This window comes from Bos indicus x Bos taurus, chromosome 7, assembly GCF_003369695.1.
Source record: "Bos indicus x Bos taurus breed Angus x Brahman F1 hybrid chromosome 7, Bos_hybrid_MaternalHap_v2.0, whole genome shotgun sequence".
NCBI lineage: Eukaryota > Metazoa > Chordata > Mammalia > Artiodactyla > Bovidae > Bos > Bos indicus x Bos taurus.
This window is the reverse complement of record NC_040082.1, coordinates 68,278,847-68,292,518: the sequence shown is the minus strand read 5'-3', so window position 1 is coordinate 68,292,518 and position 13,672 is coordinate 68,278,847. Positions and strand designations below refer to the sequence as shown.

The 13,672-nt window shown below is 39.7% G+C and overlaps 1 protein-coding gene across 1 annotated transcript; it reads left to right on the top strand.

The window, feature by feature from the left end:
- The first annotated feature begins 210 nt into the window (after nucleotides 1–210).
- Nucleotides 211–1,154, top strand: LOC113896272 (olfactory receptor 2M2-like). The gene has a single exon (XM_027548508.1). The coding sequence runs from the start codon at nucleotides 219–221 to the stop codon at nucleotides 1,152–1,154; it is 936 nt and encodes a 311-aa protein (XP_027404309.1). The 5' UTR covers nucleotides 211–218.
- Nucleotides 1,155–13,672: the final 12,518 nt, after the last annotated feature.

Below are 13,672 nucleotides of genomic sequence, written 5' to 3'. Positions count from 1 at the left end.
TTTTCCTGAAAAGAGAGCTTCTTTTCTAATAAGATACCTTTATCCCAGCTGTCAAATATTTTTTATCTTTTTTTTTTCCTTGGCACTGAAGGATCTTCAAAGAGAGTGTTTTCAGTAAAGTCATAAGAAAAACAAAAGGCAGGCAGGGCTTCATCAGAATTGCACTTTTAAAATTTTGTTTCCTCCATATCCTCTAGTTCTAGTCTGGAGATTGGAACATGGATGGAAAAAATGAAACATTGACTGATTTCTTTCTCCTGGGACTTTTCCCAGAGCTACAGTACATCAGCATCCTCATCACCTCCATTCTTCTGGTCTACATCATTGCCTTCACTGGCAATGCCATCCTAATCCTCTTGATTTGGGTGGACTCCCACCTCCACACCCCCATGTATATACTGCTCAGCCATCTCTCTCTCATTGACTTGGCCTTAATTTCTACCACACTTCCAAAAATGGCCATCAACTTTTTCTCTGGGAAGAAAAACATCTCAAAAGTTGCCTGTGGAACCCAGATTTTCTTTTTCTTTGCCCTCGGGGGTGGTGAGTGTCTCCTTTTGACCCTTATGTCTTATGACCGCTATGTGGCCATTTGCAACCCCCTGAGATACACAGTCATCATGAACCCAAGAGTCTGCCTGCAGATGGCTCTAGTGTCCTGGGGCGGAGGTGCACTGAACTCCCTCTTCAATACCATCTACACCATGCATTTCCCCTTCTGTGGCTCCAGGGAGATCCACCACTTCTTCTGTGAGATGCCTGCTGTCCTAAAGCTCTCTTGTGAAGACACTTCCCTCTATGAGATGGTGGTGTCTGTCATCTGCATTGTATTTGTTCTTCTTCCATTAGGGCTCATCATGGCTTCCTACATGCTCATCTTCCTCACAGTCCTCCACATGAACTCACCAGAGGGCAGGAGGAAAGCCCTGGCTGTATGCTCCTCTCATTTGGCTGTAGTGAGCCTCTACTACGGGCCAGCCATGATCATCTACATGACTCCCCACTCCTTTCACACTTTGGAACAGGATGAAATACTCTCCATGATCAATACCATCTTCACCCCCATGCTCAACCCTCTCATTTACAGTCTGAGGAACAAGGAGGTGCTGGGTGCTCTGAGAAAAGCAATGAACAGAAGATTCATTTTGAGTTAAATCTATCTTCATTCTGTAAATAGTCTGCCACATCTATAGAAACTCTGGAACCACAAAATAGATGACAAGCCACATCTCTATACTTACAGTATCTAAGAGGTAAATATTTATCCCTTAAAGTATTTCCTATACTTTGGCTCAAAACTTAGCAGTTTTGAGCCAAAACTGAGAATATGGATACCTGAGCATGACCCTGGTGTCAATATTTGCCAGCTGTATGAAAAGCTATATAAGGAAATTCTCTTATTTGTACCAATTAAGGAATTCAATTTAGCCTTGATGGTAATTTCCAGATCTAAAATGTTTCCGATTCTATTCTAAGATTCTGTGACACTGTTGGAGGATGCATCCATTTCAATATCTTGTTCATACTCTTTTTACAGTAAATTTTGAAGTTCATACTCCAAAAATGGGCATAAGGATGCGTGTTTAGTAGTAAATATTGAAATTTTACAATATCAAGTCACTCTGGGCTTTTTAGTGATCCAGTCCAATTTTTGGTGGATGTGTGAATTCCTGCAAAATGGTCTGTGGCCAGTTCACTCATGAAAAGATTCTCAAAAGTAAAACAAGGAATGGCAGATTTTTGAGCCAACCCATGCTAGGAACTAGTCATGAGAATGTGCTTCTCATATTGCCAGATTTCCTGGGAGATTGTAGCCCAGCCTTTGGTTTATATAGAACAGAAAACTAATAAAAGAATTTGTCCAAGTTTGAAGAACAACACTTTTTGAGAAAGCAGACATGGAAAGGGACGCAAAGAGCAGGTAGTGGGCTGCTGCCACACTTGCTGTTCATAGCAGTGAGCTATTGGTACTTCTAAGTCAGGGTTATTGCCTACTAAAAGAATAATCTCCAATGGGTTCTGAGATAGAGACACTCCATGAGTGCAATTAGTCGAACAAGTACGTTCAAATGAAATATAAATTAAAAGAATTATTAGACTCATTTTATGGAGAACAAAACAAAGGTATTTAATGGACTACATTTCTTGGGTTTCTTCTGATGGTCAAACATCATAGTTTAATGAAAGATAGTCCACAAGGATAATGTATTTAGGTTCCTTCCTCTTCATTTTATCTTCTTATTTGGTCAGTGTTCTCCACAAATCTAGTGGTTAACAAGTATTACCATATGAAGTTAGAAATAGATTTTATTTCTCAAACTAAATATGATGAGGTTCACTTACAGTGAACCTCAGAGCTGAGTTTTATGTTTTATTTTAATGAATGGGAGAGGTAGAAAAGGAGAGAATGAGAAGTTGGAGGATTGCCCTCATTTTTAATTTTGTTGTTCAGTAGCTAAGTCGTGTCCAGCTCTTTGCAACCTATGAACTGCAGCAGGCCAGGCTTCCTGTCCTTTACTATCTCACGGAGTTTGCTCAAACTCATGTCCGTTGAGTCAGTGATCCCGTCCAACCATCTCACCCTCTGTCATCCCCTTCTCTTCTTGCCCTCAATCTATCCCAGCAGGGTCTTTTCTAATGAGTTAGCTCTTCCCATCACATGGCCAAAGTATTGGAGCTTTGGCTTCAACATCAATTCTTCCATTGAATATTGAGGGTTGATATCCTTTAGGATTGACTGGTTTGATCTCCTTGCTGTCCAAGGGATTCTCAGGAGTCACCTCCAGCACCACAGTTTGAAAGCATCAATTCTTTGGCTCTCAGACTTCCTTATGGTCTAACTCACATCCATACATGAGTTCTGGAAAAACCATAGCTTACATGAATCAAGAAATTCCAGATGTTCAAGCTGGATTTAGAAAAGGCGGAGGAACCAGAGACCAAATTACCAACATCCGTTGGATCATAGAAAAAGCAAGAGAATTCCAGAAAAACATCTACTTCTTATTCATTGGCTATGCTAAAGCCTTTGACTGTGTGGATAACAACTAACTGTGGAAAATTATTAAACAGATAGGAATATCAGACCACCTTACTTGCCTCCTGAGAAATCTGTATGCGGGTCAAGAAGCAACAGTTAGAACCAGACATGGGACAGTAGACTGGTTCCAAATTGGGAAAGGAGTATGTCAAGGTTGTATATTGTCACCCTGCTTATTTAACTTATATCCAGAGTACATCATGCACAGACTGAATGAAGCACAAGCTGGAATCAAAATTTCAGGGAGAAATATCAATAACCTCAGGTACGCAGATGACAACACCCTTATGGCAGAAAGTAAAGATGAACTAAAGAGCCTCTTGAAGAAAGTGAACAAGGAGAGTAAAAAAGTTGGCTTAAAACTCAGTGTTCAAAAAGAAAAGATCATGGCATCCATTCCCATCACTTAATGGCAAATAGATGGGGAAATAATGAAAACTGACAGATTTTCTCTTCTTGGGCTCCAAACTCACTATAGATGTTGACTGTAGCCATAAAATCAAAAGATGCTTGCTCATTGGAAGTAAAGCTATGACATACCTCAGATCAGATCAGATCAGTAGCTCAGTCATGTCGCTCTTTGCGACCCCATGAATCCCAACATGCCAGGCCTCCCTGTCCGTCACCAACTCCTGGAGTTCACTGAGACTCACATACATCGAGTCAGTGATGCCATCCAGCCATCTCATCCTCTGTCGTCCCCTTCTCCTCCTGCCCCCAATCCCTCCCAGCATCACAATCTTTTCCAATGAGTCAACTCTTCGCATGAGGTGGCCAAAGTACTGGAGTTTCAGCTTTAGCATCATTCCTTCCAAAGAAATCCCAGGGCTGATCTCCTTCAGAATGGACTGGTTGGATCTCCTTGCAGTCCAAGGGACTCTCAAGAGTCTTCTCCAACACCACAGTTCAAAAGCATCAATTCTTTTGTGCTTAGCCTTCTTCACAGTCCAACTCTCACATCCATACATGACCACAGGAAAAACCATAGCCTTGACTAGACGAACCTTTGTTGGCAAAGTAATGTCTCTGCTTTTGAATATGCTATCTAAGTTGGTCATAACTTTCCTTCCAAAATGTTCAAGCTGGTTGATGTTCAAGCTGGTTTTAGAAAAGGCAGAGGAACCAGAGATTAAATTGCCAGCATCAGCTGGATCATGGAAAAAGCAAGAGAGTTCCAGAAAAACATCTATTTCTGCTTTCTTGACTATGCCAAAGCCTTTGACTGTGTGGATCACAATAAACTGTGGAAAATTCTGAAAGAGATGGGAATACCAGACCACCTGATCTGCCTCTTGAGAAATTTGTATGCAGGTAAGGAAGCAACAGTTAGAACTGGACATGGAACAACAGACTGGTTCGAAATAGGAAAAGGAGTTCATCAAGGCTGTATATTGTCACCCTGTTTATTTAACTTATATACAGAGTATATCATGGGAAACGCTGGACTGGAAGAAACACTAGCTGGAATCAAGATTGCTGGGAGAAATATCAATAACCTCACATATGCAGATGACACCACCCTTATGGCAGAAAGTGAAGAAGAACTCAAAAGCCTCTTGATGAAAGTGAAAGAGGAGAGTGAAAAAGTTGGCTTAAAGCTCAACATTCAGAAAACGAAGATCACGGCATCCGGTCCCACCACTTCATGGGAAATAGATGGGGAAACAGTGGAAACAGTGTCAGACTTTATTTTTCTGTGCTCCAAAATCACTACAGATGGTGACTGCAGCCATGAAATTAAAAGATGCTTACTCCTTGGAAGGAAAGTTATGACCAACCTAGATAGCATATTCAAAAGCAGAGACATTACTTTGCCAACAAAGGTCCGTCTAGTCAAGGCTATGGTTTTTCCTGTGGTCATGTATGAATGTGAGAGTTGGACTGTGAAGAAGGCTGAGCGCTGAAGAATTGATGCTTTTGAACTGTGGTGTTGGAGAAGACTCTTGAGAGTCCCTTGGACTGCAAGGAGATCCAACCAGTCCATTCTGAAGGAGATCAGCCCTGGGATTTCTTTGGAAGGAATGATGCTAAAGCTGAAACTCCAGTACTTTGGCCACCTCATGAGAAGAGTTGACTCACTGGAAAAGACTGTGATGCTGGGAGGGATTAGGGGCAAGAGGAGAAGGGGATGACGGAGGATGAGATGGCTGGATGGCATCCAGTGATGGACTTGAGTCTGAGTGAACTCTGGGAGTTGGTGATGGACAGGGAGGCCTGGCGTATTACGATTCATGGGGTCGCAAAGAGTCGGACATGAGTGAGCAACTGATCTGATCTGATCTGATCCCTGAGGAAGACTTTAACTCAAATTCATAAAATATGTTCAAAGAGCTAAAAGAAACTATGAAAAAGAACTAAAGAAAAATCAGAAAAACTGTATAAATAAAATGAGAATATCAATAAATAATAGAAATTATAAAAAATAAAATAGAAAGTCTGGAGCTAAAGAGCAAAGTAGTTGAATGAAAAATTCACTAAACCAGTTTATCATAAAATCTGAGTAGGCAGGAAAAAGAATTAGTAAATTTAAAGTTAGGAAAATTGAATTTAACCAGTCTGAGGAGCAAAAAGAAAAAGAAAGAGGAAAAGTGAGCAGAGCCTAAGGAATCTGTGGGCCACCATCGAGGACCAGTATACATATTATGGAAGTTCAGAAAGCGAACAAAGAGGAAAATGAGCAGAAAGAATACTTGAAGAAATAAAGACAGAAACTTTTCCAAATTTCATGAAACAAATCTTCACTTCTGAGAAGCCTGCTGCTGCTGCTGCTAAGTTGCTTCAGTAGTGTCTGTCTCTGTGCGACCCCATGGACAGCAGCCCACCAGGCTCCCCTGTTTCTGGGATTCTCCAGGTAAGAACACTAGAGTGGGTTGCCATTTCCTTCTCCAATGCATGAAAGTGAACTGAGAAGACTAATGAATTCCAAATAAGATAAATTTTAAAAGATCCACACCAAGGCATAGTACAGTTGACCCTTGAACAATGTGAACATTGGGGCACAGAACCTTTGTACAGTCAAAAGTCTGCATATAACTTATAGTTTGGATGTTGTATACACAGTTCCTCCATATCTACAGTTTTGCATCTACAGATTCAACCAAGCATGAATTGTGTAATATTGTAATACTTACTACTGAAAAAAAAAAAAACAATCACAAGTAATTGGACCAATCCAACTCAAACCTCTGTTGTACAAGGGTCAAGTTGCCAAAATGCTAATATATATTCAAGTTGTCAAATACTAATAAGAAAGAGAGAATTTTAAAAGCAACAGGAGAGAAGCAATTCACATAAATGAAATTGTCAACATGATTAACAACTAGTTTATCATAAAAAACCATGAGGGCAAAGGCAGTGGGGTGGCATGTTTAAAGTGCTGAAAGAAAAAAAACTGCCAGAAGACTTCTATGTCCTTCAAAATATTACCATTTAAGAATGAAGAAGAAATTAATACTGTCACATATTTGTGAAAGCAAGAGTACCTGTCCTATAAGAAATGCTAATACAACTACTTCAGGTTGAAATGAAAGAAAGCTAGACAGTAACTTGAAATTATATGAAGAAGTATGTTAGAGAGCATATAAACATGTATATAATATATATTATCATATACAGATCAGATCAGATCAGATCAGTCGCTCAGTTGTGTCTGACTCTTTGTGACCCCATGAATCGCAGCACGCCAGGCCTCCCTGTCCATCACCAACTCCCGGAGTTCACTCAGACTCACAGCCATTGAGTCAGTGATGCCATCCAGCCATCTCATCCTCTGTCGTCCCCTTCTCCTCCTGCCCCCAATCCCTCCCAGCATCAGAGTCTTTTCCAATGAGTCAACTCTTCGCATGAGGTGGCCAAAGTACTGGAGTTTCAGCCTCAGCATCATTCCTTCCAAAGAAATCCCAGGGCTGATCTCCTTCAGAATGGAGTGGTTGGATCTCCTTACAGTCCAAGGGACTCTCAAGAGTCTTCTCCAACACCACAGTTCAAAAGCATCAATTCTTCGGTGCTCAGCCTTCTTCACAGTCCAACTCTCACATCCACACATGACCACAGGAAAAACCATAGCCTTGACTAGACGGACCTTTGTTGGCAAAGTAATGTCTCTGCTTTTGAATATGCTATCTAGGTTGGTCATAACTTTCCTTCCAAGGAGTAAGTGTCTTTTAATTTCATGGCTGCAATCACCATCTGTAGTGATTTTGGAGCCCAGAAAAATAAAGTCTAACACTGTTTCCACTGTTTCCCCATCTATTTCCCATGAAGTGGTGGGACCGGATGCCATGATCTTCGTTTTCTTTAAGCCAAACTAAAGTTGGCTTAAAGCTCAACATTATCATATTATCTTACATTATATCATATTATATTATGTAATATTATTCAGCCTTTAAAAAGAAGGAAATTCTGTATATGCCATAACATGGATAAACCTGTACTACATTATACTAAATGAAATAAGCCAGACACAAAACAGACAAAGACATGATCTCATATGTGGAATCTAAAACAGTAAACTTCATAGTGAGAGAGTTTAATGGTGGTTTTCAGGGGCTGGGGGAGGGGAGAAAGAAAAGATGTACCTTAATCAAAGGGTACAAAGTTTCAGCTACACAAGATGAATAAGTTTTGGAGAGCTCACTTACAACAGTGTGGCATATAGTTTATGCTGTTTGTCATACAGTGTATGATGTATTTAAAATATACTAAGAGGGTAGATTTTAATTGTTCTAACTAAACACACACAAAAAGATGGTAATTGTGTGAGCTGATGGTTATATTAATTAGTTTGACTGTTGTGATTATTTCACAATGTATATAAAGGTCAAGTTATCCACATTAAATATACATTATTTTCAATCTGTCAATTATACGGCAATAAACCTGGAAAAATAGTTTAAAATCTAATCAATTCTAACAAAGGTCTCATCTCTTTAAAAATTGGAACACTCATCCATTACTGGTGGCAGTATAAAATGGTGCACGTTACAGCCACTGTGGAAAACAGTTTGTCATTCCTCAAAATGTTAAATATATAAAATTATCAAATGACTCAACAATTCCACTCCTAGTTCCAGCTGAGAGGGAGTTATTAAGGCAGGCCTCTGGGACCTACTACCAGTGGGGCGAGAGGCAGGGCCCCCATTGCAGAGTTCCATGGGCACATTTGAGAATTATCAAATATTGCAAGACCATTTCAATTAAATTAAAAATAATAAATCAATAAAAAAAGGTTTTAATCTGAGCTTAACCTATACACAGTAAACTTAAAGATTCTAAAGTCCTGGATCTGACATTTCATATCTTTGTGACCTTGGGTAAGTTACTTGATAACTCTCTGCTTTGGTTTCCCCATCTGCATAATGAGAGTGATAATAGAGCCTGTCTCACTCAGGATTGTGTTGTGGAAATAATGCATTGCAATCATAAACACAGGCACATTGAGTCTTCTACTCATATTCCCACCAGAGCCAGGTGAAAACACAGTGTTACAATACTTCACTTTTAATGAAGTGCTTCTGAACTTGGGGCCCAAGTCCTCAAGTAAAAGAAGCACAGCTCTACAAGATTTATATATGTCAAATGCATAGCACCTTTTTGTAAAGGTGTTAAGGAGACTCATTGGAGAGAAAAGTGACATAAAGGCAGCACATAAATTTACTCTGACCAGCCATGATATATACCACTGCCTTTACGGAAGAGCCAACAGAGAAGGAAACTCTCCAAAGGGAAAAATGAGTGTCTCTGTGGGAGTCAAGGTGAGGACCATTTGGTTTTTAAATCGGATTACTTATTTATCCACATGCTTCGGATTACTCATTTATCCACATGCTTACGGGCGTCCCTAGTGGCTCAGATGGTAAAGAATCCGCTTGCAATGTTGAAGATACCAGGGTTCAGTCTCTGGGTTGGGAAGATCCCCTGGAGAAGGGAATAGCAACCCATTCCAATATTCTTGCCTGGAGAGTTCCACGAACAGAGGAGCCTGGCAGACTACAGTCCATAGGGTACAAAGAGTTGAATGTGACTGAGCTACTAACACTTCCACTTTCACTTCAAGCATCAACATATAGTGAGTCCTCTGATGCTCCACAGTTTATTGTGATCACAATAAACTGTGAAAAATTCTGAAAGAGATGGGAATACCAGACCACCTGATCTGCCTCTTAAGAAATTTGTATGCAGGTCAGGAAGCAACAGTTAGAACTGGATATGAAACAACAGACTGGTTCCAAATAGGAAAAGGAGTATATCAAGGCTGTATATTGTCACCCTGTTTATTTAACTTCTATGCAGAGTACATCATGAGAAACACTGGACTAGAAGAAACAAGCTGGAATCAAGATTGCCGGGAGAAATATCAATAACCTCAGATATGCAGATGACACCACCCTTATGACAGAAAGTGAAGAGGAACTCAAAAGCCTCTTGATGAAAGTGAAAGTGGAGAGTGAAACAGTTGGCTTAAAGCTCAACATTCAGAAAAAGAAGATCATGGCATCCAGTCCCATCACTTCATGGGAAATAGATGGGGAAACAGTAGAAACAGTGTCAGACTTTATTTTATTCTGGGCTCCAAAATCACTGCAGATGGTGACTGCAGCCATGAAATTAAAAGATGCTTACTGCTTGGAGGGAAAGTTATGACCAACCTAGATAGCATATTCAAAAGCAGAGACATTACTTTGCCAACAAAGGTCCGTCTAGTCAAGGCTATGGTTTTTCCTGTGGTCATGTATGGATGTGAGAGTTGGACTGTGAAGAAGGCTGAGAGCCGAAGAATTGATGCTTTTGAACTGTGGTGTTGGAGAAGACTCTTGAGAGTCCCTTGGACTGCAAGGAGATCCAACCAGTCCATTCTGAAGGAGATCAGCCCTGAGATTTCTTTGGAAGGAATGATGCTAAAGCTGAAACTCCAGTACTTTGGCCACCTCATGCGAAGAGTTGACTCATTGGAAAAGACTGTGATGCTGGGAGGGATTGGGGGCAAGAGGAGAAGGGGACGACAGAGGATGAGATGGCTGGATGGCATCACTGACTCGATGGACGTGAGTCTGGGTGAACTCAGGCAGTTGGTGATGGACAGGGAGGCCCGGTGTGCTGCGCTTCATGGGGTCACAAAGAGTCAGACACGACTGAGCGACTGATCTGATCTGATCTGATGCTCCAAGAATTGCTTGGAATTCTACAGTGGGGGCCCCACCTTTCGCCCCAGTGGTAGTGGGTCCCAGAGGCCTGCCTTAATAACTCCCTCAGCAGCAAGATTCTCAGCTGGAACTGATTATCTCAAATTTGTGCTGTCTGCTTAGGGACCATTCATGTGGTTCAAAGATGCCTACCAGGTATGGTCTTGGAAGAATGGTGAGAGAGAGAAAGCCTTGAAGTCACCCCATGACTTTTCCAAAAAGCACAGTTCAGACAGCTGGAAATGTCCTCAGGTCTGTGTGGGCAGCCTGTGTTATTCAACTTCCTTCATTCATTTCATCAGAGACCAGACAAAAAGGGACAGATTTTCTGAGTTCTCTGTAGACATAGTCCAAGCCACCAATGGAAAGTTGCTTCAGCCTTCTGGGATTTGGTCCTCCTTATCCTTAATGCAAAGTCTGGAGAGCGATTTCATACAAATATACAAAAATAATTATCTGCACTCTCTCCAATGAGAAGTATGAAAACCTGGCTTTAGTTCTTTTCAATTCCTTTGGGATGAGCTGGAGAAAAAGCACCTTTTCTGGTAGATTATAGCTATAATTAAATCCAGAAAAATAGACTGACATTTTGAACATCATTAACAATTGATTGAAGATAATCAATTTGATATTACTGTATTTACTATTTTAAAAGTATTATGGTATAAATAATGAAATAAAAGGTAAAAGAATCACCCATCACTCATCAACTCAAGATTTGTCTTTCATTCCTTTTCTATATGTATTAAAATATGCAATTTTTATCATTATAATCACAGATAGTTTTATGGTCTGCTTTATAATTTTGTTATTTTCATAAGATTTCCTCCAGGTTGCTACATATTTTAAGTATGTGTAACTTTCAAACAATTGATGATACTCTATGGGGTGGATGTAACAAAATTTATTTATCCATTCCCCTATAGGTGGGCATTTTTTTTTCCCATTTGTTCTAATACAGTATAAGATACATGGGATATTTTTATGAACACAGCTTTATTGTTCTTATTAATAATTGTTTTAGCATAAATTCCCAGAATTAAAACTATAAGGTTAAGGTGTTTTCTGAATGTTAGTTTACACAGTTAAAAGAAAAGTTTTTATTTTTAACTTATTTTCAGGGGCTCCAAAATCACTACAGATGGTGACTGCAGCCTTGAAATTAAAAGATGCTTGCTCCTTGGAAGAAAAGTTATGACCAACCTAGACAGCATGTTAAAATGCAGACACATTACTTTGCTAACAAAGGTCTGTCTAGTCAAAGCTATGGTTTTTCCAGTAGTCATGTATGGATATGAGAATTGGATTATAAAGAAAGCTGAGCACTGAAGAACTGATACTTCTTAACTGTGATGTTGGAGAAGACTCTTGTGAGTCCCTTGGACTGCAAAGAGATCTAACCAGTCAATCCTAAAGGAAATCAGTCCTGACTAGTCATTGGAGAGACTGATGCTGAAGCTGAAACTCCAATACTTTGGCCACCTAATGTGAAGAACTGACTCTTTGGAAAAGACCCTGATGCTGGGAAAGATTGAAGGCAGGATGAGAAGGGGACGACAGAAAATGAGATGGTTGGATGACATCACCAACTCGAAGGACATGAGTTTGAGTAAGCTCCAGGAGTTGGTGATAGACAGGGAAGCCTGGCGTGCTGCAGTCCATGGGATCGCAGAGTCGGACACAACTGAACAACTGAACTGAACTGAAAAGCAAAGTTTGAATATGTACACAAAACTTATGTACACACAATTTGTGGTTTGATATTTTTAAAAAACAGCACTTGGGAGTGGTTCCATCTGCAGGTTTATCTGAAAGAAAAGGACTTTGTGCATGTTTAGCTACTCCAGTGATCTACTGGATTGATGGGTTTGATGGACCTGACTGCTCTAGCTCTTAATCTAGTCAGCAGAAGTCATAATGCATTGATTGCTCTTGAAAGAACTCCAATTCCTTCATAATTATTTGAGTAAATTGTTTTCACTGGTGATGGTGATGTGATTGTGAAAAATGTTTTTCCATTTTGGTTTGGGAAATGTTAACCCAGTGATAAATCCCCAAAACATCCATATATTGGGAAACACACTCCTAACAAGTGAGGCTTTAGGAAATGACATTCCTTGCCTTAAATCCTGGTTCTGCTGGTTATGCAATCTTGAGAAAGTTACTTAAACTTTCTGGGCCTCCATGTGACTCACAGATGTAATAATCCATACTTCATATGGTTGGTGTGAGCATGTAAAACTTATGGCTCAGTGACTTATATATGGTAAGTGTACAACAAATGGTAGCTATTATTATTACTGTTATTCAGAATAATAACAAAAGTAGCCAAAAAGCTTATAATGCTGATTTTTAAATATCCCATTAATAAAAATATTTCAATGTGTATAAAAATACAAGAATTGCTGTCTTGAAAAAGAAGAATGGGGCTGGAGGAATCAACCTTCCTGACTTCAGGCTATACTACAAAGCTTCAGTCATCAAAACAGTATTTACACAAAAACAGACATATATACCAATGGAACAAGAAAGAAAGCCCAGAGATAAACCCTCTTGCTTATGGGCACCTTATTTTTGACAAAGAAGACAAGATGTTGAAAAGATGTTCAACATCACCCATTACTAGAGAAATGCAAATCAAAACTACAATGAGATATCACCTCACACAGTCAGAATGCATGCATGCTCAATCGTAACCAACTCTTTGTGACGCTATGGACTTTAGGCCTCCAGGCTCCTCTGTCCATGGGGTTCTCCAGACAAGAATACTGGAGTGGATTGCCATTTCTTTCTCCACCAGTCAGAAAGGCCATCATCAAAAAGTCTACAAACAGTAAATGCTGGAGAGGGTGTGGGAAAAAGGGAATCCTCTTGCACTGTTGGTGGGAATACAAACTGATACAACCACTATGAGAACAATAGAGATTCCTTTAAAAAACTAAGAATAAAACCATATAATGACCCAGAAATCCCACTACAAGGCATTTACTCTGAGGAAACCAAAACTGAAAAATACATGTACCCCAATGTCCATTGCAGCACTATTTACAATAGCTAGAACATGGAAGCAACCTAGATGTCCATCGACAGATGAATGAATAAAGAAGCTGTGTACAATTATACAATGGAATATTACTCAGCCATAGGAAGGAACACATTTGAGTCAGTTCCAGTGGATGAACCTAGAGCCTATTATACAGAGTGAAATCAAATAAGTCAAAAAGAGAATAACAAGAGAAGAAAAGAGAGAATAATAAGTCAAAAAGAGAAAAACAAAAATTGTATAGTAACACATATAAATGGAATCTAGAAAGATGGTACTAATGAAATTATTTATAGGACAGCAATGGAGACACAGACATAGAGAACAGACTTATGGACCCAGAGGGATTGGGGAGGAAGGAGAGGGTGGAATGTATGTACAGAGTAACATGGAAACATACATTAACAT